At 43.2% G+C, this 27355-nt stretch overlaps 3 protein-coding genes, 4 long non-coding RNA genes and 3 other non-coding genes across 25 annotated transcripts; 9 read left to right on the top strand and 1 right to left on the bottom strand.

The window, feature by feature from the left end:
- Positions 1-7820: 7820 nt before the first annotated feature.
- Positions 7821-10885, top strand: LOC9654343 (pentatricopeptide repeat-containing protein At1g09410, mitochondrial). The gene has a single exon (XM_024688116.1). It carries the CDS (start codon positions 7852-7854, stop codon positions 10771-10773), a length of 2922 nt encoding a protein of 973 aa, XP_024543884.1. The 5' UTR covers positions 7821-7851; the 3' UTR covers positions 10774-10885.
- Positions 10616-13449, bottom strand: LOC112350975 (pentatricopeptide repeat-containing protein At3g09040, mitochondrial-like). The gene is made up of 2 exons (XM_024688049.1): positions 10963-13449; positions 10616-10689 (listed from the first exon to the last, which is right to left on the bottom strand). Exon 1 carries the CDS (start codon positions 13447-13449, stop codon positions 10978-10980), a length of 2472 nt encoding a protein of 823 aa, XP_024543817.1. The 3' UTR covers positions 10616-10689; positions 10963-10977.
- Positions 13450-14770: 1321 nt separating this feature from the next.
- LOC9654165 lies at positions 14771-15990 on the top strand. The gene is made up of 6 exons (XR_002993965.1): positions 14771-14879; positions 14929-15029; positions 15103-15184; positions 15239-15401; positions 15478-15788; positions 15835-15990. It is a non-coding gene; the product is annotated as an uncharacterized LOC9654165 (long non-coding RNA).
- A 119-nt stretch (positions 15991-16109) lies between these two features.
- On the top strand, positions 16110-17308 carry LOC112351016. Of its 2 annotated transcripts, XR_002993964.1 has the most exons (4): positions 16110-16287; positions 16345-16406; positions 16455-16723; positions 16798-17308. It is a non-coding gene; the product is annotated as an uncharacterized LOC112351016 (long non-coding RNA). The 2 variants fall into 2 exon arrangements; XR_002993963.1 differs by having other exon boundaries at positions 16110-16406.
- Positions 17309-18761: 1453 nt separating this feature from the next.
- On the top strand, positions 18762-20860 carry LOC112351002. 7 transcript variants are annotated; one of them, XM_024688103.1, is made up of 8 exons: positions 18762-19032; positions 19099-19337; positions 19402-19567; positions 19661-19886; positions 20005-20128; positions 20194-20359; positions 20447-20623; positions 20683-20859. In XM_024688103.1, exons 2-6 carry the CDS (start codon positions 19144-19146, stop codon positions 20354-20356), a joined length of 873 nt encoding a protein of 290 aa, XP_024543871.1. In that variant the 5' UTR covers positions 18762-19032; positions 19099-19143; the 3' UTR covers positions 20357-20359; positions 20447-20623; positions 20683-20859. The 7 variants fall into 7 exon arrangements, with proteins under 7 accessions (XP_024543871.1, XP_024543869.1, XP_024543868.1 ...); XM_024688101.1 differs by having other exon boundaries at positions 20431-20623; XM_024688100.1 differs by having other exon boundaries at positions 20405-20623.
- Positions 20861-20870: 10 nt separating this feature from the next.
- Positions 20871-25422, top strand: LOC9654164. Of its 8 annotated transcripts, none has more exons than XR_002993954.1 (17): positions 20871-20965; positions 21079-21132; positions 21182-21273; positions 21386-21496; positions 21545-21833; positions 21935-22358; positions 22409-22502; positions 22582-22962; positions 23026-23715; positions 23830-23901; positions 23987-24074; positions 24139-24255; positions 24309-24432; positions 24498-24716; positions 24815-25088; positions 25169-25212; positions 25266-25422. It is a non-coding gene; the product is annotated as an uncharacterized LOC9654164 (long non-coding RNA). The 8 variants fall into 8 exon arrangements; XR_002993959.1 differs by having other exon boundaries at positions 21935-22064; positions 22265-22358; positions 25169-25319; XR_002993957.1 differs by having other exon boundaries at positions 21935-22064; positions 22138-22358; positions 25169-25319.
- TRNAK-UUU lies at positions 23218-23290 on the top strand. Its single transcript has one exon. It is a non-coding gene; the product is annotated as a tRNA-Lys (tRNA).
- TRNAK-UUU lies at positions 23533-23605 on the top strand. Its single transcript has one exon. It is a non-coding gene; the product is annotated as a tRNA-Lys (tRNA).
- Positions 25378-25450, top strand: TRNAK-UUU. Its single transcript has one exon. It is a non-coding gene; the product is annotated as a tRNA-Lys (tRNA).
- A 73-nt stretch (positions 25451-25523) lies between these two features.
- LOC112351010 lies at positions 25524-26686 on the top strand. 2 transcript variants are annotated; one of them, XR_002993962.1, is made up of 4 exons: positions 25524-25625; positions 25683-25805; positions 25859-26014; positions 26067-26686. It is a non-coding gene; the product is annotated as an uncharacterized LOC112351010 (long non-coding RNA). The 2 variants fall into 2 exon arrangements; XR_002993961.1 differs by having other exon boundaries at positions 25524-25805.
- Positions 26687-27355: the final 669 nt, after the last annotated feature.

The following is a 27355-nucleotide window of genomic DNA, read 5'->3' as shown; positions in this document are numbered from 1 at the left end:
AGCATGTCTCAATGTTTTACAGTTTTTGTATAATTCAACAGGTATTTTACTGTTTATAACATGATGATTTCTTATTTAACATTTCAAAAGAAAAGGTTAAAATTAAAAATAAAATTTCATAATGAAATATAGTGTTCTCAGAAACCATTATGAGTTTTAACTATAGACTTATAGTGATAAATACAGTTAATAAAGAGTTAAACATAATGTAATACATCAAGCAGTATGATTGTATTAAAGTGTTTGTAACAATATTAAGTATATCTACTATAAACATTATATATATCTATACTAATTATACTTATAAAACATGAATATATATATTACATTTTAAAGTCTATATATTTTATTAGACGCTCAAAGTGAAAGGTATATGTCAAATAAACCCTTCAAAACAAGAAACGAACCACTCTTCAAAGTTGAGCCAAGTGCTTAAACTTGCTATCCATATTAACCATCAGTTTTAAATAAATAAATTTGATATAATGTTAAATTATTTATTTCTTGATGAATTCCATACAAATTAAAATTATATTAATTACATTTTTTAACTTGAAACACCAATTAAGGAGCCAATTATAATCATTTGTTTAATATTTTTTTGTATATGGATTAAGTTGCATTATTTTATAGGTATTTTAAATATAGAACTTTTCACTATTTAAACTTTACACTATACACTTTAAAGTTTAAGTACTACAATATTTAAATTTAGCTACTTACTGGGTAAAGAAAAATATAAAGTATTGTCACACATATAATGAATTAGAATTGAAGCGAGAGATCTTCTATAGAAGGGTGGTTTTGTATAATGGTGCATTGAAAAGTAAGTCAATATGATGAGAAATAGTAATAATGGGGGCACATCCATAAGTAATTGCAACTGAGTCCACTAAAATATGATTTTATCCCATCAAACCATTTAATATTTATATATACATATTTCAGATCTGCTAATTATTTTACAGGTGAAATAAATAATCACTTAAAAAAAGTAAGTAGTCCCATTCAAATATTAAAATGCATACAATAACTTATTATAGCAATCAACATGATTATGTGTATAATATTTTATATATGTGTGTAATAACAAATATCCACATATGTGTAAATAAAAGGGGCACCAATGTGCAATTTGCCATAAATTAGTGGAAAGTAAAATAAAATAAATAAAGAATAGAAAAATTATAATTAAATATAATTTATTTATCCATCTGAAAAAATAACAATTTTTAAATGTAAATTAAACTTTCCCTATTTTCAAGAATTAAAACCTCTATTATAGAAAAACTTAAACATCCTAAATTTTTAATACAACTATGAAAGACATAAATAGTCCTAAGAATACCTAGTACTTATGAAATTGTTAGCAATTAAAGTGAAAGACACATAAATGTTAACTCACTATCAAATAAGTATAAGAAATGCTAGTAAAACTTATATTATAATGAGGTAGTTTTTCTAAATAAATAGTTAAGATAAACTTCTTTCTAAATAATTTAGTGACAACTGAGGACAACTGAAGATAACCAAGAACAACTAAAGTCAACTGAAGTCAACCAAAGACAACTAACACAACTAAAGACAAATAAAGACAAATTAGAACTGGCAAGAAAAAACTTGATCCAACTTTCTTGGTTATAAAATATTCACTAGAATCTTTTTGCGTATGGAATGGCTACAAATGGGCTATTAATGGACATCATAGCCCATCAAGGCTGGAATCTTCTTGGCTATGGAATGAATGCAAATGGGCCATGGATAGAGCATTATAGCCCATTAGGGCATGAGCTTTCCTGTTTGGTCATTGCACAACTTTGCCCTAGTGGCACTGGCTAGCTTACTATAGTCCTTAATTGTAAATTAAATAAGTTGTGGATGTATCTAGGAGGCTTCATGAAGATTCTTAGTGCCATAAATTTCTTCCAACATGTGACGATGTAGAGCAACCAAGTGTGTAATGCTCTTGGAACACAAGTTCTGGGGACATAATATGTATGTCTTACAAGTTTAGTTATGAATGAGACATTTCATTGGATGAGTTTCAAGAGGTCAATTACAAATAAGAGGAAGCTTCATTCTAACTTCTCTTGCTCATGTCACCTGCCAGCCATATAATCTCTAAAGGTTAGAAGTTGCTTCTTTAGAGGAGGCATGCAAGGGAGCACCAAGCACTATTATGTTATTTTTTCTCTTTTATTTATGCAATATCAAGGTTATTATACTAGAGACCATTTACATGGTGACCATGTAAGAGCTGTGGCAAGCTAGTAGCAAGTTTTTATGTCCATGGATGTTATAAGAAAGCCATGTTAGACATTAAAAGTACAACCTGCAATAAATGCTAGCAGTGTGAAAAGGTTTCATTTAGTAGGTTTCATATTCTAAATTCATCAACTTGAATTATTGCTTGCATTCATACTATTGTTTAAAGAGTTTGTTTGTCTTTTGTCTCATTTTTAGTCTTGTAAAGCAAAGTAGGATGATAATTGTCATTTCTGTGGCTTTCTTAATTTAGACCTTTAAAGCTAATGATAAAGGCTTTGCTAAATTGTTAGTAGTTGCAAAAGGAAGTTCAGAGTATTGATAAATAAATCTTGATAAAGAATTATTTTCTCCTATTTATATTGTATATCTAACCATTTTAGAAGTTATAACAAACTTGGACATGTAAGAATTAATGATATTAATGAATTCCTTATTACTTATTCATAGATAAAGCTAGCATGAAGCACATCTTCATTATTTACTCCATACTACTTTTTAAAAAAATTGGCCAAAAAGAAACTGATTTGGTTATAGAATATTCTAGAATCTTATTGGCTATGGAATGGCTAAAAATAAGCTACGGATGGGGCATCATGACTTTTTCTATCTACCCATCACAACCTCAATCATAGATTAAATAAATTGTGGACACACTTACAAGGCTTCACTAAAATTCTCAGTGCCATAGATTTTTTCTAATGCATGATGATGCAAGGTAAAAGAGTGGCAAGAAGTGTGTAGTGCTCCTAGAAGACAAATTCTAGGGATGTGATATTTTTGCCTCTCAAGCTTAAGAGGCTTCATGAGATAAGCTTCAAAGCTTGATCACAAATAAGATGAAGCCCCATTTTAATTTCTTTCATTATATGGCCAGGTAATATATAATCTCTAGAGGTTATAATGATCAATTTTATCTAGAAAATATCTAGAACTTTTGGTTTGTTACCCCTTTATATTTGAACCCTATGAATCATCTCGAGTCATTCTTTTTAGCTACTTACACTAAATAATTGAAGTAATAAGCCACCACATAGACTAGTTTGTCTTTGGTTGTATTCAATTAGTTATCCTCAATTATCCTTAATTGTCACTAAGTTATATTAAGATTGTCTTTAGTTATAGTTTATTTTACAAATTACGTATGCATTTTCAACATCTGATGCAATTGCTATAGTTTACCATGATATGCCCTCAACTTTAACAATTATAACATTATAATCTATGAACACATCCTCTATTCTTTCCTCACCTAACCATAAGCGTGCTTACCCTAGTTGTCATAGCTATTTTGTTCATGTGCCACTGAAATGGTTGGAGTGTCCACCTCCATTGGTATCAAAGATTTGTTAAGTGTAGGATGAGGAAAGGAATGTATGCCACATGGATATGGCATTAAGAACTTTACCTCCTTCATGTTATGGATGATGGCCACAAACAAACACTACATTTTGGCCAAAAATAATAAAGAAAACCCAACTTGATCCACTTGAGAAATTCTTCATGCCTTCTCCAAAGAAGATTGCATTTTGACCTTATTGATGTTACAATTTAAGGACATCATCATGAGGTGTTATAAAGTTTGCAAACTTTAAGGCTATATTACTTTACAAGTATAAAGGAAGTTCATAAAGCTTCACCACATCATCCTAACTATTTTAGTAGCCACTATGCCAAATGCTCAATCTAAGAGTATGCATCCTTTATTAATAATCTAACTAGTGTCAGATGAAGACAAGGATTGTAACTAGTATAGTTCATTGTTAAATGCTTGCAACACTTATTATATGCCTACATGATTTTGTGCAAGTTGCACAAACACCAATGCCAATTGCTCCTCTAGCCATGGAGGAGGACCACATTCCCTTGCCATTATACAAAGTTTCAAATAAGAGATAAAAGTTACCACTTAGTATGGTCCACAAACCTGATTTTTATCTTAATCTAGATTAGCTTAGTGTTAATTTTTTTAATCTACATCTACTAAATCAAATTTGTGGGTTGTTTGATTTGGCTAATTAGTGCTATTGGATGTGGGTAACCCAATAAACATTACTTTTTTATTGCACGTCCTTTTGAAAAATATTTGCAAGGTTGGGTCGTCCAATAGGCAATGGTGTGAGCAACACCTATTTGTTTTAAGGGATAAAACCCCTCTTTACTGCAGCTCTTCAACTATGAACTTTCTAGGGGAAGTGGGGGAGGAAACACCCAGGGCTAGAGATAAAGGTGTAAGAGTTTGTGTCACTCAAGCACAAAGATGTTTATTAGCGGCCACCAAGTGCTAGTGATGGTGGCCAAGGAGCTCTATGGTTTATGAATGGGAATGTTGAGTGATTGTCCTTTGTCATGCTATATTAACAGTGGAGCAAACACTCTAGAGTAGTGGAGTGTGATTAGCACTCTAGGTAGTAGTAGAGTGCCATGGTCATATTATACAGCAGTTGAGTGCTATAAAAAATTAATTGATCTAGTATGTTGTTAACACTTTTATTATTATATAAACTGTTAGATTTGGACTTTTCGTGAGGTCACTCAACCTAGTTGAGTGCTATAAGAAATCAATTGATCTAGTATATTGTTAATACTTCTATTTGGACTTCTTAGGAGGTCACTCAACCCAATTGAGTGCTAAAAGAAATGAATTGATCTAGTATGTTGTTAATACTTCTATTATTATGTAAATTGTTGGATTTAAACTTTCTAGGAGGTCACCTAACGCAATACTTTTTACACCCAAGGATACTTAACCTCATGTTATCCAGAAATTGAGTGCCATAAGAAATCAATTGATATAGTATATTGTTAACACTTCTATTATCATATAAGCTGTTAGATTTGGATTTATCAGGAGGTCACCTAACATAGTACTATTTAAACCCAAGGATATTTAACCTTAAATATCCCAAGACTTTTAATCAATTAAAAAAGGAGGTGCACTCTTATTCATATGCCCTTTCTTTCTATATTTGAACCCTTATGAATTATCTTTTTAGTTGTTCCCTTTTATTCACACTTTTATGAATGAAAGGTAAGAGTTACAACTTTTCAGAAAGCCTTGCTCTTTTAACACCCTACCCCTCGGGTTAAACTTAATTGGAGGCAAATTAGATTTGCTAGATGCTAATTTTAACATGTGGTTACAAAGTTCACGCTCTCGTGAGTGGAAGCTTAAAATTACAACCTTTTTAAGAGCCCTGCTCTTTTGACACCCTACTCTTTAGGTCGAGCATAGTCAGAGGTAAACTAAATTTGCTAGATGTCAATCTCAACATATAGTGTGATTCCCTTAACCAATCAATTGAGTCGGATCTGAAACCTTTAATACCAAATGGAATACCAAATGGAAGCTAGTGGATTTGGATTTTCTGGGAAGTCATCCAATCCAGTACTATTTAAACCCAAAGACAATTAACTTCAAATATCCCAAGATCTTTAATTAATTGGAAAAAAAAGGTGCACCCTTTCTCTTTATATTTGAACCTTTATAAATATCTCTTGAGTTATTCCCTTTGGTTGCCTATATATTACTATAGACTTTTTTAAAAACAAATTCAATTCTCTAGGTAAATGAGTGGTAGTTTAATCCTTTAATATTCTTGTTGCACAAGAGTGATTTAACTCTATTGTTCTATCCACAAAATTTATGCTCATCCAATTTATTAGTGTTAAAAGGTTTCTTGGAGAATGATAAAGAGTTGTGCCACCTTTTACATAGTAAGGTGGATATAAATTTATTCTTTATTTTTTTATAGATGGAATGCTCAAACATAGCTAGCTCCTTTGCTACTATTTATGTTCCTTGATCCTTGGTGTGCTATTGGAGGAAGAAAACATGGCATTCTACCAATTGCTATTAGTGAGCATGCATGACATTTAAAACACTAATTTTTCAAGCCTTTCTAGAAATGATAGGCTACAGAGAAACCTAAGGAGCTTGTATACCAACCAAGCTTTGTTTAAAACATTGAACTGAGCCTTTCTAGAAACTATATATACCTATATATAATAACACTAGATACATTCCCTAGTTGTAATTTATAAAATTATGTTTGTACTAATACAACCTCATCTCTCATAGACAAGCTGCATTATTTCTATTGGTTGTTTCTATGTAACATATTTATATTCATACATGAATTTGCTCCATTGATGATATATTTCTTATACTTTCAACATTCCTAAAGTTCTTTGTTTTTCCAATAATGGAAAGTATATGTGTTGTCTTCAAGTGATGATGCAATTGACTATATTTCTACTACATCACTAGTTCACAAGGTTGACAATATATATAGCCAATTCTTAAACTTATAATAATCAAAATTTATCTATAACATTATAAGCATGCTATATCAAGGAATAAAAATAAAAATAACTATGAACTATGTTGTAACAAAACCTACTATCACCAAGCACCACAATATTCTTGGATTGCATAATCTAATGGTTCATACATTGTTTTCTTCTTTGATTAATCAAATTTGCCCTATAGTTAATGTGAACTTGGCACTCCTGACATTAGTGGTATATTACACTTTTACTTTCAAATGACAATTTAATTTGCATTACAATTGATAAAATTCCAATAACATACTTGATATTAGTGGTATGTTTACTTCTTTTATTTGTCTCTTTTAACTAATATATCATGATCAAATACTCTTGTAAAAGAGTTCGCTAATGTCTATATCATACTAACACTCTTCCAGTTCACACGAACATGCAACATCTACCATTGGAATTACATCTACTTACAAGTATATAATTTTCTTTTAACATGCATTTTTACAACATTCTTATAGCAACCAAATGACATGTGGATTACTTCAACTTTTGATTCAGTATTGCCACTATATAAATAACATTTTTTGGTTGATATTTCTTAATGTTTTTTCCACATAGCAAAGTGTCACATCAATGACATATCACAAGATAATATGTGGTGTTTAATACAAGTAACATTTTTTAAGCCAATGGCCACTCTTCACTTGATAGAATTTGTTATCTAGAGCATCTATCTGGGGGGGGCGGGGGTAATAGAGGTGATGGAGTGTTGTTTGAAATGAACCAAGTTAAAGGATCAATGCAAAATATTCTCTTTTTCTTAGAGATGGAATGATAATAACTTTTGTTTTTAATCTCATGCATATCAAGTTGATGAGATGTTAGAATTGACACTTTTAGCATGAGGATCGAGATTAGGAATGGTAAGCCTCTAAGCATAAGTGCATGCAACAACAAGTAACTTAAGTAAATAAAACTTAATAAAATGCAATACATTATTAAAATTGTCCCATGCTAGTTCCAATTCTTTTGTTTCCATATTTTAATATTTTATTATTAATTAAAATCTAAATTCCAAGGTTAGTTAAAACTTATTTATCCAGCCAGTATTTGTCAGGCATTACTAGTAACCCATAAAATATTTTATCTTTTACTTAGATAAATATGATATTATTAATTGAAGTTAGAGAAAAAAAAGTTATTTACTATTTCTTAAAAATTCAGTAAGGAAATATATTAGTTTATATTACCACCTTTTCTTTATCCATAATATGGATCAACCGGGTTTAGCTTTTGAAATCTATGTCCTTGCTGAAAACACAGGTCAGGGAGCTGCAGAACGCACTAGCCACAGCAATACGATCGTGTGGCATCGCTAAGGATCTCGCACAGGGTAGAAAGATCCACAACCAGATCGCGGATGGGGAGCACCGGGGCAATCTATTCCTCCAAAATCTGATCATTCAAATGTATGGCAAATGTAGCCGGATCGATGATGCACAGGCGGTGTTCAATGAATTGCCCGAGCCCAATGTCTTCTCACGCTGTATCCTCATGCAAGTTTACTCCGAGAATGGCGATCTTGGCAGCGCCAAGGCAATCTTCGACCAAATCCCTTCCCACAATGTGGTTTCCTGGAACAGCCTCATCGCCGGCTTCTCGCAGCATGGATTCATGTCCAATGCCGACGAGATCTTCGCCAGGATGCCGCGTTGGAGCTCCTCGTCGTGGAATTCCATGATCACGGGCTACGCCCAGAGCGGGGATCTTGCCGGCGCCACCGCGATGTTCGATCGCACGCCCGAACACAACGTAATCTCCTGGAACGCGCTTATCACTGGATACTCCGACAACAGGATGATCCCAGAGGCCAAGGGCGTGTTCGATCGCGCGCCAGGGAGGGACAAAATCTCCTGGAATGCAATGCTCACCGCCTATGCCCAGTCGGGCGACCTTGATTCCGCCAAGGAGCTCTTCGATCGAACGCCGCAGCAGGACATCGTGTCGTGTACGCTGATGATCAAGGCCTGTGCCGTCCAGGAGATCCTCGGCCACGCCGTGGAGATCTTCACCGCCATGCCCGATCGCAACGCCGTGAGCTACAGCTTCATGATCCAGATCTACATCGACCAGGGGAAGATTGGCGAGGCCGAGAATCTTTCGCGAAGAATGCCCCAGCAAGATCCCACGCTATGGACGAGCATGCTCTCGGCCTACTCGCGCCATGGCCTTGTGGAAGAGGCGCGGAGGATATTCGACAGGGCTGCCCGGCGAGACGACGTGTCGTGGAACGCGCTGATTGGAGCGTACGCCCACAAGTGCGGCGCGCGGGAAGCTGAGCTGGCGTTTTCGAAAATGCCCCAGCGCGGGGTGGTGGCGTTCAACTCCATGATCGCGGCATATTCCCAGAGCCTTCAGCCCGGACAGGCAAGGAGGATATTCGACGAGATGCCACGCCGCGAGGAGGTGTCGTGGAACGCGCTGCTCTCGGCGTACGCCCAGGCCGGGCACGTCCACCTGGCAAGATCCACGTTCGAGAGAATGCCACGTCACGACGTCGTGGCGTGGACGGCTCTCATTGCGGTCAGCGGCCAGAACGGGCAGCTCGAGGAGGCGGAGGTGCTGTACGACCTCATTCCGGAGCGCGATCTCGTGGCATGGACGGCTCTGATCCAGGCGTACGGAGTCAACGGGCAGCTGACCGAGTCCAAGCGAGTGTACGCTCTCATGCCCGAGAGAAACCGCGTGTCACACACGGCCATGATCATCGCTTACAGCCAGAACGGGGAGGTCGTCCAAGCGAGAAAGATGCTCGATACCTTGCCGGATCCAGATCAAAGCACTCGGACATCCATGATCGTTGCATATGCCCAAAACGGGTATATCAAAGATGCGCGAGAGATGTTTGATTCAATCAAGAACCCCGACGTGATAGCTTGCAATGCGATGATGGAGGCTTACTCGAGCGCCCAAATGCTCGATCACGCAAAGGCGATGTTTGATAGCATCAAGCAAAAGACTCTGGTCTCGTGGAACACCATGGTCGCGGCATATGCCCAAGCCGGGAATCTTGACGAGGCGAAGTCCATTTTTGATTCGATCCCACACAAGAACGTCGTCTCACACAACGTGATGGTCGTGGCATATGCCCACAACATGGACCTCGCGGAGGCAAGGCGCATATTCTACTCCATGGACGAGAAAGATACCGTGACGTGGACGGCCATGGTGGCCATGCTGGCCCAGCACGGACGCCTCGCGGAGGCCCAAGAGCTATTCGCCAAAATGCCGTACCGAAACGTCGTGTCCTGGAACTCCCTCATTGCTGGTATGGCCAGCTGTGGCCACGGAATGGCCGCAGTACGGTACTTGTACGTGATGAGGAACGAAGGAGCCAAGCCCGACCATATCACCTTCATGGGAATTTTGATAGCGTGTAGTCATGTTGGCCTGGTCGAGGAAGGATGGACGCATTTCACTTCCATGCAAGGAGACCATGGTTTGATCCCTTGGCGAGAGCACTACTGCCGAATGGTGGATGTTTTGGGACGCGCGGGGCAGCTCGGAGCGGCCAGAGAGCTCCTGGAGACCATGCCGTTTATCCCCGACGTTGGAGCCTGGGGATCATTGCTTGGTTCTTGCAAAACTCACAGTGACGTGAAGCTGGGAACCCGGGCTGCCGAGAGCTTGCTCCAGTTTGATGATCAGAGCTCCGGGCCTTACGTTCTTCTGGCCAACATGTACTCTTCCGTTGGTCGAGTGGCCGATGCGCTTGCTGTGAGGAACCGGATGAAAGCTCGGGGTGTGAAGAAGCAGCCGGGAGTGAGCTTGATCAGAGTCGACGGCGTTCTTCACAGGTTCGTTGCTGGAGAGGCTTCGCATCCCCGGCACCAGGAGATTCTGTCCGAGCTTAGCAGACTCCAGGAGTTGATGAAGAAGGCCGGCTACCAGCCGGACACCAAGGCTGTTCTTCACAGCGTCCTGGACGAGGAGAAGGAGGTGTTGCTGAGTTACCATAGCGAGAAGCTCGCCATAGCGTTTGCAAGCATCGCCTGTGAGCCGGGGACGCCGATTAGGATAATGAAGAACTTGCGTGTCTGCTCGGATTGTCACACTGCTACCAAGTTTCTGTCCAAGTTGCTGCAGCGAGAAATCATAGTTCGTGATGGATACAGGTTCCATAACTTTGAGAACGGTACCTGTTCTTGCGGTGACTACTGGTGATTCGAAAGCTCCTGGTGATCACTGTTCTTGCAGAGGTTGGCCATCAAGGTGTAAGTTGCTCCGTTGCTTGCATCTAAACTGACCAATCTGTCGAAGGCCAGCCTTCCAGCTACCAAGTTTCTCCAAGTTGCTGCAGCGAGAAATCATAGTTCGTGATGGATACAGGTTCCATAACTTTGAGAATGGTACCTGTTCTTGCGGTGACTACTGGTGATTCGAAAGCTCCTGGTGATCACTGTTCTTGCAGAGGTTGGCCATCAAGGTGTAAGCTGCTCCGTTGCTTGCATCTAAACTGACCAATCTGTCGAAGGCCAGCCTTCCAGTTTCCAAATTGTTCCACTTGCAGCATGCAGCAAGAACTGTCATCCAGATCATGGCGTTTGCGTCGAAAGGCATCCTCTTCACCATTTCGACTGCCTCGTCGAGTTGATTAGCGCGGCCGAGGACATCCACCATACAGACGTAGTGCTCCATTCCCGGGACAATTCCAAACTCTTGGGAGGTCATTGTCCGGAAAATCTTCTTGCCGGTTTCAACGAGGCCACCGTGGCTGCATGCAGCGAGAACTGACACGAAGCAATTACTGGTGATCTTCACACCTTCGTCCCTCATCTGATGATACAGGCCCAAAACACGTCCAACGTCTCCTTGTCGACTGTATCCGACTACTAGTGCGGTCACAACTTCAGAACTTGTGCTAGAATCGCAGATATGTTGTGCCTCGGCCATGCTCCCACATTTCCCAAACATGTCCACCGATGCCGTGAGTAAAACCATGTCGTCCTCGAAACCACTTCGGCATATATCTCTGTAGACTGCTTTCCCAATACTCAAAGTCACCAAGAGTCCACAGGCCTTGAGTAGAGCAGCAAAAGTTCGACAATCTGGCCTGTATCCGTCCTTCTTCATCCAAGGAAACAGCTCCAGAGTTTCTTCTACCTGCCCGCAGTCAGCATATGCATGCAATAGAGTGTTCCAGGAAACAAGAGTACGAAAGTTCATACTCTCGAATACCCTGCGAGCATCGAACATGTTTCCAGAGCTCGCATAAGCATCCACAAGTGTGTTGGCGAGAAACACGTCAGGGTGAGCACAGGCATGCGAGTGGATAGCAAATTTAGTCTCAAGTGATCTCCAGTTATGTGGCTTACCATTTACAAGTTGTTTCTCCGTCACTGCTACGGTGTTGCAAGCTTTGAGCGCGGCAACGTACGTGAGACAATCCGGTGGACACTCCCCTGCTGCTAACATTTGTTGAAAAAACTCGAGAGCAGCTTCGCCTTCCCCGTTTTCTGCGTATCCAAGAATCAAGGCGTTCCACGAAACTGTAGTATGATGGGAACTTTGATCGAATGCCTTCTGAGAGTCTTGCATGCTTCTGCACCGAGCGTACATGTCTACCAAGGTATTCGTCAGGAACACGTCCGGGCCGCAAGTGCTCTTTGCCAGCCGAGCGTGCAAGGCCATGCCTTTCTCTAGAGACTGAACCTTCACCAGCTTTGGAAGATCGTCCAGCTTCTTGCCATTCTCTTTCGCCGCCAAGCCACCGCATGCTTTAAAAGCTGCGACAAACGTGCGAGCATCTGGCTGACAGTTCTCTTCCGCTTGCATGCGAAGGAGTGACTCAAGAGCCAAATCTTCTTCCCCGTTTTCGACATATCCCTGTATCAGTGAGTTCCAGGACACAACGTTGTGACACTTCGCGCTGTCAAAGACCCTTCGTGCATCCACCATGCTGCCACACTTCGAGTACATGTCCACAAGTGCGCTCTCCAAAACAATGCTCGACTGGCAGCCGCTGTTTCTAGCTCTAGTGTGGACGATCTTGCCTTTCTCCAGACTTGTGACTTTGACAAGGCTCTTCCCGATCAGCCTCCCTTCTTCCTTGATAGCTAAGCGTGTGCAGCCCTTGATAGCAGCAACAAATGTAAGCGCATCTGGCCGGCAACTTTGAGTCTCTAGCATGAGGTCGAACAGCTCCAGAGCAAGTTCTTCTTCACCATTTTCTGCGAAACCAAGTATCATAGCAGTCCACGAAACGACGCTCCGTGATTTCATCCCGAAGAAAACTCGGCTCGCATCCTCCATGCTTCCAGACTTCGCGTACATCTCCACAAGACTGTTCGCCACAAACTCATTCAACTCGAATCCACTGACTGTTGCGTGAGAGTGAAGCGCCATCCCCTTCTCTAAAGCCTGTTCTTTCACCGAGACCCCATCGCCTGCTCTCTCTCCTTTAGTTGCCATGTTGGTGCAAGCCTTGAGAACCGCCACAAAAGTCTGAGAATTCGGACAAAGTCCTTCCCTGTCCTGCATTACCACGAACGATTCCATAGCCAAATTCTCCTGTCCATTCTCGGCATACCCCTGAATCAATGCGTTCCAAGAGACCACATTACGCCGAGGCATCTCTTCGAAAACCCTGTGCGCCTCCGCCAAGCTCCCACACCTCGCATACATGCTCACCAGCGCCGCCGCGACGTGAGGGTGCGTGTGAATCCCACTCTCGATCGCATCGAGATGAAGCATCTTACCCCGTTCTAAATCCCCCGAGCATACCTTGAGAGCGCCGATCGTCACGGCGATCTCTCCGCGGGTCCTGTACCGGGATCCAGGAGCCGGATTCCCGAGCTCCAATCCGCCATGCCCCAGCATGGGCAACAGCCCTAAAAACATTGTGTTTTAATTCAAATTCAAACTCTCCCACCGTGTGTACGTGTACGACTCAGATCTAGCATAGATTGCGCCCTTGGATGCCTCGCATCCAAGGGCTGGAATTCGTTTGGCCATTCCACGGCGGAAAGCACACCTCAAGTACAAGCAGGGATTTCGCGAAGGAAAAAATGTACACTTGAAGGACAGTCCTCCAAATTACGCCGGACAGAATATACTTAGATCGCAACGGGATGTATGGTTGTTAGTGTGACACGGTGGGTTTTAAACTAGGGTTTCTGTGATGCAAGTGGAGAAAGGCTTTATCGACGGGAAGAACTGCGCTAAAGAAGGGCGCCGACGCGAGCATCTCTCACATCGTCCTCGATCAAAGTCGCAAGATCCGCGCCGCTGGCCGGTATGGCGCCGCTATTGCTGCTGGGATCGTCAGCGCCGCTGCTGCGCCACCGAAATTTTGTGGTGGAATGCAGGTCGCGCGTATTGATTCCTGGCGTTTGCGCTCGAATTCTTGTGGATCAGCGGCTGTCTGCTGATTTCTTGGTCTCTTTCTTGTGGATCTTGCGTCTGCTTGCGGTGTGGTGTTGGTGTTGGTGATGGATTTCTTTGCGTGGTGTGTGGAAGAGCAAGACGAGAAATTTCCTGGCGAGATTTTGTGAAGCTGAGAATCGATCTGCTTGCAGTTAGAGGAGACTGATTTGACAGAAGAAAGAGAGCACATTTGGCTGCACGCCGTTGGTTCTAGTGTGTCACTCATGCGTGCTCTTCTTCTTCTGTCATATCGCAACTTCTGAGGCCTCGCTCTCATTAGGCGCTGTTTCAAGACACACGAGGAATGCATGGAAGGTATCCTATGACTGTTGCACTGAAGGCTTTTCTTTTTCCTCTCTTGCAAGTGCTTGCTCGTCAGTTTGGATCAAGTACGTGAAATATGTGGCAAAGGAAATGCTTCAACGCACGGGACATGGGCGGTGTCGCGTGCGATCTGGCGGTTGAATCGGTGAGTTTCGTTTTGTTTGGCGAGGACTTTTCATGAGTGTTTTTTCCTATATTCATTTTCCATTAATCCGCAAAGAAGAACGAGGCCTGTGTAAGAATTTAACAAATGTGTATGCTCTTGATGTTGCCTCTGGCTTGAATAACTGTGAAGGGAAAGGGATAAAAGCGCTAAAGGTGTTGATTGCCACCAAACCTGAGCTACAAATGGCGAGCAGATCGATCTATGACAAAAGGTCAGCAACGTGATCATTTCACGCATTGTCTGGTCTGAGTTCGGGTGTGGTTTGCCGGGCTAATATTTGAATATGAGAATGCGGGGCTTTTCGTTGCCGTTCATGTGGCTTGCAGTAATGTTTTTCGCATCAAGATCTAAAGTTTCTCTTGAACACGCACTGTATGTATATGCGTGCTTTCTTACGTCTTCAGCATTGCCATGGGTAAGTCAAACTTGATTGCCTCTAATAGGTTAACCTCCATTGAATGCAGGTTGTGGTAAATATGTCCGTTGATGGAGAATACTGCGTTCTTAGCATCGGTTTTATCGTTACCAGTGGAGCGCAAAATAAGCGAACATAAGGATTCAACAGGTAGGAGTTCAGTAGCTTGGCAGATTCGCAATCTTCATCTGGGGACATTTCTTCTTGTTGTATTTCTTTGCAGCGTTTTCTTTTCCGATCCATCTGAGTCTACTCTCTATTTTCGGCTATAGTAGTACCGATAACAAGGAATGACACCACTGAGGGTTATATGGATATTTATGTAGTGAAGCGTATCGTTTTCTAACAATTTCTGGCAGTTGCTGCGTGGATGTCAAAACCTCACACATGCATTCGGAGCAACATAACGCAGCAGTCAACCAGCAACAGTTTCAAAGGGTATAATTGTCAGCGCAGCATTGGCCGTGCAAGGCACTTGGAGCACAGCTCTTGACAGATGATCACAGGTTGAGACTATGGCCGGTGAGTGCGGTTTAATAGCCATGACGAAAAGCGGGCGATCCCAGTACACACGTTTTATGTATTTCGTGATCTGCAGGGACAAGTATGCGATACTTTATGCGATCACCGACGATATGGACAGATTTTCTGAGGAGATACGAACGTGAAATCCGGTGTTGATATTCTGTGCAGCTCAATCTACATTTCAGAACTATTTTGCAATAGCTTGTGTTTCTAACTGTTTCTTGAAGCAGGCATAGATCTACAAAAGAAAAATTCAATGAGTTTGATAGCAGTGGTGATCGCTTCATTGTATTCACATCAAGAGGCTCTTGAGCAGTTCAGTCAGAAGCTCTAATTGTTTTCGCAGAAGCTCTTGATCGCGTGAGGGAAGACGGATTAATCATGGTAAAGCAACTTCATAATATATTGACAATGAGTTTTTATTACGCAGGGTACGGAATATTTTCGTCTTTTCTCCGAGAGCAATCGACCAGTCTTTGGTCAGTGTTGCTTGGAGCGATGCGGAAGACCTGTCCCAGCTGAACCGTATTTTCTGCTTCAATGATGAGCTCTTCAATAAATTTTACTGGTAGGGTTTCGGTTCTCATATGATCCGTCTCACATCTCTCTCAGATTTGGAATTGGAGCATCCTTGGATGCCTCTTGAGGGGAGTTTCGTTTTGCGACGAGCAGGCCTCTAGACAGAAGAAAGAGAGCACGCATGAACACTGCCTCTGATTGCAGCCTCGATGCGTGCTCTTTTTCTTCTGTCGGGAGTCCCTGTCCGTAATTGCCCGCGTTCTTTCCTGTCTATTCGAAGTTCACTTTCAGGCATTCGCTGAGAAGCAGATTGATTGACATTTTCCAACAAGGCTGATAGGTGCGGACTGATCCAGAAATACCTGTAAGTTTCGCTGTTGTTTCTCTCAGAACTATTTATCTCAGGTCACTTCATGGCCAGGCTTGTGTTAACTTTGCTGCTACACCAGCTGCGAGTTTTTCCGGTCAGATACATACCGAGCGGTAGAATTCGACCACTATCATAATAGTTTTCTGACTGAATGCTTGCAGGTAAATGCATTCTACGCGAAGATATATTTGAACATTCGCTGGCAACTAGTATCGTGCAAACACGGATTTCAGAGTCAGCAGCTCGTTAGCTGTGCACCATTGCCTACAGAAAAATCTTACCTATCAATGTTTTCCTCTTGCATTCAGGTCTCTAAAGTGGTCTTCAGAATCAACATTTAAGATGAACATCGGTAGCGTAAGTCCCGTTTTTTGAACACGTAGTGGTGCTTCAAATCTCACTTGTAATGCATTTTGCCTTGAAGAAAAAGGTATGGGAATCTAGTTAACTGGATTGGCTAAGAACGCAATTTTTTTCCTTTGCAAACTTTGAAACGTTTTGCAGGAAATCCGTTCTAGATATGCAGACGAGTTTTCGAGTAAACTTTCTTGGATAAGTACTCGGGCAGAACCTGTGGTAATTCTCTTCGCTATATACAGCTGTTATTTCTGATCTCATGAGATGTTTCTGCAGCTCAGTCACATCAGGAATTTGGACTTCTCTAATCTTATCCGGGGTTATCCAGTTATCCACAAAGACTACTCTCGGAAAAGGTGTGATTTGCCGTAACTGTCATGCTTGCCATAGTTCTAGGATCCTGCTGATATTATTGTTATCGATGAACTCGGTGGTGTGGTGCTGTCGAACTTGTAAACTACACCGCTCCAGGTTTTCTGCATTTTGGTATTGACAAAGCTATGAAGTCCTGAGTTTACTATGTTGATTTTGACAGAATTTTGGAAACTGATTGAGTTCTCAGATTTGCAATCTAGATTACACAGTTTTTGCTTTTCGTCGAGACAATGGGTTGGGGCAGCTTAACTTCTCATTTAATTAAACAGCGTTTTCAGTCGAATTATATTGTGCACTTCCTTTTCAAAATCACACAGAGATTCAAATGTTGCTTCCTGATATCAGTGATGCCTTTCTATAAGGTACAATCTGTAGAAAGTGGAAATTATTCGAAAACACCATATTATACTAATTGCAGCTCAACGATAATATCGAAATGATTATCGAAAAGACAAAACCTTGCCTCCAGGTGCAGCACTTTTCGCTAGATAGCGCTGTCCTTTTTCTATACCTTCTTTGTTTGTGATCGTGCTATATTGTTCAGATCTGCAAACCTCGAATTCAAGCTATCAAATCCTACTTCTAAGCTCTAAGATGACAGATAAGAATTCTCTTTCGGAAATATCAGGAGCGAGCTACCCCCGAAACTATTCCGAAAACGAAAGTGTTCACAAAAAATGGACTTGCTCAAGGTAAATTCTAAGTCATGATTGAGATGCGTTTCTTTTCAGACTACGCAAAAGACTGCCATGGTACCCAGAAAAGATGTCCAACGTGCAGCCACTCAAGGTGGGAGCATTTTGGTTCAAATCGTACAGGTTTAAAATATCTGGATGTTTACCAGCAGGAAGGACAATCACGGAAACATTCAGCTCGGCTATCTTTTGATTATCTTAGTCTGCAAGACGGAGCCGGAGTGTGCCTTCCTGTCTGTAAGTTAACAATGTTTAAATTGCAATTCTTTGCTGGAAGCTGAACCGTTTTTGTCTCAAATCGCAAGTTGCCTGGTGGAGTCCCGTCTGCACATGGCCATGGGTGTTACCTATCAACCTGCCTCGACCGTCCGGTCTCCCGTATGTGCTGAGAGACTTGTGAGGAGTTTGTTTTGGTATACATAAATGATTTTACGGTGTTGCAGAGCAGGGCCTCTGGCAGCTTGTAGGTGGCGTTTTTTAAGCTTCTTTCAGAGAACAAACAGCACTGAAGCTAATGCAGAATAGCAGAGTACTGTCGCAGCAGCAACCACGAGTTTTAACTTTGATCAATCGTCAGCAACCATGACATCACTTGGAGGCTAGTCTAGTGTTGACGAGATTGAAACATTTCTCACTTTGTTTTTGTGCAGGCAAGAGGAAATAGTCTTCTGTCCACCTTTGAAGCTAGCAAAATTGGCAAGGACAGGCAGCTCACAGGATGGCGCCGGGTCGGAGTCTTTGACCGCTTCAAAGAGGTCTGAGCTTTTTTGTTGTTTCCTCTTTAGTGGTTTCCACGACTTGTCCTTTGATCCCTTGGGAGTTGGGCCAATCAACTAACTATTCTCAATGCTGGAGCCAAAAACTCGGAAAGTAAGCTGGACGGAACACATCGACGGTCCGATGTGAACTATATCAGATAAGCTTTAAAACTTTATCCGGCTTATAAGTTTTTTCGCTTCTCAGAATGTCAAGGTTTCTTGTCCTTTTTTTTTCTTTCTTTCGTTTTCTCTCCAGATGCAAAAAATTGGTATGGATCTATTGTTGACAGAAGACAGGGAGCACCAGCAGCCACCAGCTCTAGAGAGGCTTTTGGGTGCTTGTGCTCTCTATTCTTCTGCCATCAATCCGACTCGGACGCGTCATAGGTATGATGAGATCCAGGGCGATTATGAAAGTTCAAAGTCAGACGGAAGCTCTGGCTATGGAGCTGAGGCCAGACTAGACTAGAAGACGGCCGGCATGCCGGCAGCGTGACGCTGAGCCAGGAAAAGCGAGGGAATACGTGGATCTAGGACCGCATCCACGAATCCAGGTTCGCTTATCCCTTGTATCTTGTCGTTCACCTCTTGAGCTCGGCATCCTAACGCCCAGTTTGCAGCCCCGGGAGAGCTGATCACCTGCAAGCTTTTGCTCTCCGTGTTCCATGCAACGGAGAAGGCGGCGGCAATGCCATGGCCGCTTCCAAACCATCGCCGGTTTATCATCTCGATGCCACCGTCTGGTATACGAAGGTTGTCGTACAGCAGTCCAGTGGCGAACCTCATGTGCGGCTGCGCGGTGTTGGCTCCGAATCCGGTGCAGTTGTGGAAGACGTTGGGGCCGGCGATGCTGTCTCCAGTAATGAAGCTGTATTCCCTGTTCCCAGATACGGTGACGTTTCTCACGAGTATTTGCTGTCCAGGACGGTGGAGAGCTATGTCGAACGGTTTCGGCCCCTTTGTTGCGTTCGCGGTGCGGTGCAGGACCAAGTTCTGGGCCGTGACTCTCGTCCCAGCGATGGCGATCGAGGTATGGAGCAACTCTCTAGGGTATTTCAGGATTGTGCCGCTGAAGTCGTGGAGCTCCAGGTCGGTTATCCACGCATCCTCCACGTCTTGCATTTTTAGGAAGCATCCCGTGCCTGGAAATGTGATGTTCTTCACCGCCTTGAAGTTCTGCAGGGCGACTCGGCCGATGCGGGGGGCTGTGGATATCTTCTCGACGCTTGCGCCGTGAGCGTCGTCCAGGTAGTTCGTGTCCAGTCGAAACGGGAGAGGGATATCCAGCTGGATGGAAGAGTCGAGTGTGGAGACCGTCTTTATGATCCGCTCGGCTTTGTAGCCGTATCCCGGCCGCCAGTAGTCGCTCATGTTCATCATCTGGATCCACTGGGGGCTCCAAGTCCAGGTAATACTCACTTGGTCTCCCTCGGAGAAGCCTGCTACTGAACTTAGCCGGAGAGTTTTGCTCCCGGAAGGAACTGTCTCGACAACAGCTGACCGTGTGCTGTTTACTGTCGTCGCAGGATTTCCATGGATCCGGAACAAAACTTGGGCCTCCAGAGAGTGTGCGTCGATCAGCGTTTGGTCTACGCCGCTGCCATCTATAATGACGCCGCTGGTGTTGATCACTATGGACTGCTTACCGAGGTTGAACGTCCCTTTCGCAAGTTTTACAGTCCCTCTGAATCCTTGCTCGTCTGGTTGCATGGCAGACACGGTGTTTATTGCCGCTTGCAGCGCCTCTGTGTCGTCGCTGCTGCCGCCACCACCAGGAAACAACGTTACCTTCACTGGAGGAGCCGGGGGAATGGGATCCATCCCACCTCGGTAGCCAACCGCGGAGAAATCCATTATCCTGTCACCTTGCCAGGTTGATCGGTAAGAAAGCCGTGGTTTCTGCTCGAGATCACTATCTGGATCCAGCCATACCCATGGCTGCTGCTGATCAGCTCTTGCAAGAGTCAGGAACGACGAGAGCAGCAGCAAGAACTTGAGGGTCTCCATCACTGCGTGGGAGCGGTGCTTTGCTGCAAGGTACTATATATCAACTGGCCCAAGCTTTTGGAGGCTTTTGGTGGGAGAGCGATCTTCATTATGTGCAGTCATCGGTGGACTCGGAAACATTTTCCTGCTAGCTGTAAAGTTAAAGACTTACGAAGCTTGGCTTGGCTCCTTCTCACACTGATATTGTCGCTGCGCAGGAATTGGTACCTTTGGCTCATTCCATCCATAACTGACGATACTGTCGAGCTTTTGCAACTTGTTGTAAGTCGGCGAAATAAATCGGTTTCTCTGGCACGCGCGGTCGCTTTCTTCGGACAGCCGGCAAGTCTTAACAATAAAACTGCATGATTGATCACATTTTTGCTGACAAGATCTTCGATGACAGGAAGATTGTTGCAACTTAGAAGGTTTCGCAGCAAAGGGAAGTCGTGTTTCACGATGAACGTCCGGTTTCGTGGTCCCAAATATTCAACTAACCGGGTACGTGTTTCGCTGTTACTTGTGTAACAAGTCTTGGTTGGGTTGTGTGAGGTTTCTAGCAATAGAGTAGAGCAATGTACTCTCGGAAATTTAATTCGAAACTTCTTTTGTAGATGCAGTTCCACAAGCTGCGGTACACTTCATGTACCATCGTCTAAAGAGCAATGGTAAACTGCATGATTGATCACATTTTGCTGACGAGATCTTCGATGACAGGAAGATTGTTGCAACTTGGAAGGTGCCGTACCAAGGGGAAGTCGCGGTACCGGTTTCGTGCTCCCAAATATTCAGGTGACTATCACTACCGGGTACGTCTTTCGCTCTTACTTGTGTAAGAAACCTTAGTTCAGTTGATTGGTTGCTAGCAATAGAGTAGAGCAATCTGCACTCGGAAATTTAATTCGAAACTTCCTTTTGTAGATCTAGTTCCACGAGCTGGGGGGTACACTTCATTTAATAACCTCTACGACAGAGTTTAAAAGCGATGGACAGCGGCCTGAGATTCCGTAAAATCTCTGCTGCAGACTTAAGGTATGGTGCTTCTATTTCTATTTTCTACGAAATTCTTCTTTCGTTCAGAACCGGTCACTTCCGTCCTAGCTCACCACCAGCGTGGCTTTTAACAACGTGGTGGGTTCGATTGCCGCAGACGGCATAGACGGATTTGGCTAAGGTAGCTGCATCAGATGAACACAACACGGCACAGGCGAGTTCTTTGCCTTTGTTTCGACGGAGAAGTATTTTCTTTCATCTTGCGGATATCTAACAAGCAGATCCATCTCTCAAGGTCCCGGCAAACGCAAAGAACTTGACAGAGGAGGAAACATTTGATCCATAGCAAACTTGCTTTATGGCAATCACATCCCAGGTGTGTAAGCTCACCACGTTAGAGCGCCAAAAGATCACTGCCACTATGGATATCTTTTCTGAGTGCCCTTTTGTTTGTCGTACTGCGGTGATTTTTTCCAGGTTTTCATTTAGCTTCTAGGGTTTGTGGAGCTCCAGGAATGCGGGCGGGTATTTCTTCGCAAAGCCAGGTAGCGCAACTCGATCTCCTCCTGAGAACAGTCAGAAAGCTGGATTGGATCCATTAGAAAAGGTTAGCGTTCTTGGCCTGGCATGAGTGTAGTGCTCTCTCGCTGATCTTACTTCCGTATTTTCCTGGGAGAAAGCGCGAAACTTCTACGGGTAGCTCCAGAGGTCTTCCAAGAATTATGAAAGGCTTCAGCGAGCTGTGGATTCATGGATGTTATGAACCTTTTTTTAGCTTCTTCCATCACTGATCTTGTTATCTTACAGCAAACTGAGCGCTCCTACCGAAAACTGCTGCAAATTGGTTGAAGGCCAGGAGATAGATTTCATAGTTTATTCATTCTGGACCACCCGGCAACAGGTACAGCACATCTTCTGCGCGATCTCTGACACCGTTTCTCCTGGTGGCAGGCGCTAAGTTGCGCGTTGGAACTGTTGCAACTTGTCAAGGTTCGTACGAGGGCCATCACGTGAATTTCACGTGATGGATTTGTCTCACAAACCGGTACAGTTCAATTCGCTGCAAGAAAGGCTTGCAGTTTTCTTGACAGCAGTCAATTTTTACTTTCAGTGTTTTGTCACAGGATCAGCGCTAGATTTTACGACAAAAAGTTCTCTGAGGTTTTCTACAATTGTGGATACTGTGACCTAGTGTTCAGCTGAGCTGCTTGCAGATTTCCAAAACTCCTCACAGCCGAATTCTTCTCATCTTTTGTTTTTGTTTATTGATGGTTCCGTTTGCAGTGCCTTGCATTTGAAACTGGGCCTGGAAGATCGCACGGAAACTATGGGTTCTTTGATGCGCACATATCGTGTGACAGCGATTTGGATCAGGTACTGTGACTTGTTTCTATTCAGAAGAACGTGTTCTCTAGGTGCGACTGGCTTCCTTTACCACGCATTCTAGAGTAGGAAGTAAAGAATTATGCGTTCTCCCAGCAAAACATCGCTCTCAAGGAGACGAGGTGATAAAGATTCCTCTAGTCAGTCTTTGTACAAGCATGCTGACGCTGCGTTTGATTACACAGAGAGGACGAAGACAAGGATGTTCATACACACTGCTTTGGTGAGGTTTATTCTTGGTTCCCCGATTTCTAGAATTCCCGTTGCGCTTTAGTGAGGAGGACCACAGTGCATGACACATAAAACACACAGTACTTCTGTTCTTGGGGAATTTGTTTCTGTAGAAATTTTCCGAGCATGTCGAAACAGGTGTGCAAGCCGTTTTAGCTCAGCCGGTAGAGCGCGTGGCTTTTAACCACGTGGTCGTGGGTTCGATTCCCACAGACGGCGAGGCGAGTTCATTCTCATCAGGCAAGCTCGAGTTCTTTGTTCTTTGTGAGACTCCTTTGATTTTGCTGCAGTGGTAAAAGACTGTCGAAAGCACGCGAAATCACCAGGTAGTGAATTCTAGTTTCCTTGGTAGGCAATAGGAGAAACGATCTAGTTGTTTATGTTCTTTGTGAAACTTCTTTCGTAGTAACTTTTGTGCTTCCAAGTTTGTACTTTTTACGAATTTCCTCTTTCCCGTGGAAGCCGTCTTAGCTCGGCAGGTAGAGCGCGTGGCTTTTAACCACGTGGTCGTGGGTTCGATTCTCACAGACAGCGTTTGCAAGAGCTCCCAGTTTCTGTGAGATTCGTGAGTCTGATTTACTGGCTTTATTTCTTCTAGGGTTTGTGGAGCTGTAGGGCGGGCGGGCATTCTTCGCTAAAGCCAGGTAGCGCAACTCGATCTCCTTCTGAGACCAGTCGGAAATTTTGACGCACTAGAAATATTTAGCGTTCTTGACATTCGAAGCTGACATTCAGACATTGTTTGATTCCTCGATTAGGCTCATCCGAGTAGTCGTCAAGACTCCGTAGTGATTCCACAGGAGTTTAGTGCTCTCTCGCTGCACCTACAGGTAATCTTCCAAGAATTATAAAAAGCTTTAACGCCTTTGTGGATTCATGAGTTCGCTCGCTGAACCTTTGTTGGCTATCTTACAGCAAAGTGAGCGCTCCCAAAACCGCTGCAAATTGGTTGCAGGCCAGGAAATAGTTTTCATTTTTTTTTTCCTGGACCAGCCGGAAACAGGTACATCAATTTGCTTGCCTTTTGACTTGATCATACTCACTGAGACCGTATTTCCTGATGGCAGGCTAAGTTGCGCGTTGCAGCTGTTGCAACTTGTCAAGGTTCGTACGAGGGCCATCACGTTGCACGAGGAGCATTCGATTTAGTATTGATGAATGTCACAGCTGTTTGCCACAAACCGGTACAGTTCAATTTGCTGCACCGCAAGATAGTTTTCTTGACAAGAGTTTTTAGCTGTATGCAGGAAACAAGTACTACTTTCAATGTTTTGTCACAGGAATTAGCGCTGGATTAAACGTCCAACTCTTCGAGCTTTCAGCTGGACGGAAAAAGTTTCTGTGAGGTTTTCTACAAGCAGGTACTTGTGGATACTCAGTGGATTCCGGGAGCTTTGGTGTTAACCGCATCTTCAAGACGCTGCAGGGGCTGCTGTCGGAGATGAGGATCAAGGGGTACGAGCCGGATCGAAAGGTGGTGATCCACAGCATGGAAGAGGAGGACAAGGACGAGGTGCTGTTCTATCACAGCGAGAAGCTGGCGGTGGCGTTTGGGATTGCCAGCACGCCACCCAGGACGCCGCTTTGCATCGTCAAGAACTTGCGAGTGCGCTCCGACTGCCACTCGGCAATCAAGTTTGTTTAGGTGCTTGCGAATTTGCACTTTGCGTTTGTCACAGTACTCATCTAGCCGAGTTCTTCACTTTTTTTTTTTTGTTTATTGATGCCTCCTCCTGTATTCAGCTGCAGTACCTTGTATTTGAAACTGGAGGATCCCAAGGTTTCAACGGAAAACAATGACGTTTTTGTACTCACATAAGGTACTGTGCTTGGAAGTGGCTTTTTCAATTCAGGATAAACACAGTTGAAGCTAATTTTCATGAAAGATATAACTAGGTGCAAGTCGCGCTCGTGGCTTCCTTCACCACGGCTTTTCTCAAACTCAGATTAGCTTGTGGGAACAGAAAGAAAAGAACTATGCGAACTCCCAGCAAAATATCGCTCGCAAGGAGACGAGGTAATAAAATCTCTAGTCAGTCTTTGTATTTCGCTTTGCAAGCGTGCTGACGTTGTGTTTGATTATGTTTGATTACACAGAGACGACGAAGAAAGTACAAGGAGATACACACTGCTTCGATGAGGTTTACTCTTGGTTTCCCGATTTCTGGTTGCATTTTGCTAGCAATGTTTACAGGGACGAGACGAAATTACATGACGTAAACACACGCACAGAGTGCTTCAGAAGGTTCGTTCTGAGTTTGTTATACTTGCAGAATTCTTCCGAGCATTTCAAACCAGTTGTTCAAGCCGTCTTAGCTCAGCCGGTAGAGCGCGTGGCTTTTAACCACGTGGTCGTGGGTTCAACTCCCACAGACGGCGAGTTCGCTCTTACCAGGCAAGAGGCAAGCTCAAGCATTTCTCCTTTTCTTTTGAGACTCGTTGCAGTGGCAATTCGATTTAACTTTCGTGCTCTCCGAGCTAGTTAAAACTCTCGGACTGAGAACATTGAGTTCTCTGCTGCACGGAAAATCATCTATAACGTTTCTAGAGCCAGGTACGTGCTCTGAATTCTAGTTTCTAGACTGTAGCAAGCCATAATGCTACTTGGCAGGCCGGAACAATCTAGTTGTCTTTTTACAGTACTCAGCCCCGGTCGGAAATTCCTCCTCTTTTCTAGAACTTCACCTTCACAGTGGGAGATTGGAAGAGCGCCAAGCTCAACATATTGGGCCAGGTACGCGCCGTTTTGGATTGGAAAAACGTGTTCATGTGTATGTGTTGGATCAGAAAGACAAAAATACACGTGAAGTAGCAACGCCAGGAGACGGCGCTTGTATGACAGGCTTTGCTCATCGCAATTTTCCGATCCCTAGAGTTTATGAAGCTGCTGTTGTTTGATTGCAGTGAGGAGAGGAGTGCATGACGTAAAACGAGCACACACTGGTTTGTCACGTTTTTTATTATACAGTTTAAGTGAAGTTCATGTTATTTGCAGTGATCAAATGTGTAAGCTCAGCCGGTAGAGCGCGTTGCTTTTTGGATCTCGACCTACGCCACTGGGGCAGCAGCGAAAACGTTGGGTTCGATTCCCACAGATGGCGAGCGGCTTTCGGTCACCAATTTACTGCAGGAGCTCTATTGTTTTTATTCAGAAGATTCCTGCTTTTAATTTTCAGCTCACGTTAAACCATCTCAACGAGTCCAGGTTTACCAGGCTCCTGGGGACCTCACCACTCAGCTCCAGAGATGGCTCCTTCAAACTCAGCATGCTTCCCATGGACGAAGGAATTGCCCCGGACAACTCGTTACTGCTCAGTTGCAGGATCTCAACACTGGAAAGGCAGGATGTGATACGACAAGTTCAGCATTGACGTGAGGAAGTCTCGACCATGGTAGAATGGGGCCTTGGAGACTGCAGTTGCGTGGAGATCCAGCTCAAGGAGGGTTCCTGGAGCTGTGCAAGGCCGTGGAGATTCAGTGGAAACTTCTTCAGAGCAAAGCCAAGATCTCACCAGCAAGGGACAAGGTTGGAGCAATATGATATGTTCCCTATGTCTTGCAGGGATTAAACAAGTACAAGACAAAACTCTTAAGTGAACCAGCTATGCCTCGAAAGTGAAATTAAAGCCAAGTGAACTCGTTTAGGGTGCTCTTCCACTTGATTGCTAAGATGCTGAACCAACTGGCTTCTTAGAAGGCATAGGGTGGAGTGTGGCTCACCAATATGTGCTAGATCGCTTCAATATTCATAAGAATTTAATGCATGCTCACTGAGATCACATGAACAAGCATTATATGGTGAGGAAAACCACTTAACATATTCAAGCATATTCTAGAATATTTTACAATTTAATAGCTTGCTTTCCAAGCCTTCTAGCTTAGGATATTCCACCTCTGTTTCTTTTGGGAATCCTTTCTATAAACTAGCCCCAAAGCATTTTCCAATGATATATTTAGTCTAATTCATGTGTAATCAAAGTTTAATACTAGTTTTCTTACTTTTATCACGAATATAAACCTTTACTAAACCAAAAACTTTGGTGACAAACATCACAATCATGTCATTCTCCAGCAAAAACCCAATAATGATGTAATTCTCAACTCACTTCCATTGTAATAGTAAGGCCTTAAATCCATGAAAGCCTTGCTCCTTACACTGCCAGACCTAGGAAGAAAGAGTTTCAGCCAGCTTGAGATCCATTTGGGAGTAAAAAGAATTTCACTGCATTAGCAACAGTCATACTTACCAAACAAATGCATAAATGTTCCGCATAAATGCAAATG

The sequence above is a fragment of the Selaginella moellendorffii genome, unplaced genomic scaffold (genome assembly GCF_000143415.4).
Source record: "Selaginella moellendorffii unplaced genomic scaffold, v1.0 SELMOscaffold_56, whole genome shotgun sequence".
In the NCBI taxonomy this organism is placed as follows: Eukaryota; Viridiplantae; Streptophyta; class Lycopodiopsida; order Selaginellales; family Selaginellaceae; genus Selaginella; species Selaginella moellendorffii.
The sequence above is the reverse complement of the archived record's forward strand: the minus strand, read 5'-3'. Positions and strand labels throughout refer to the sequence as shown.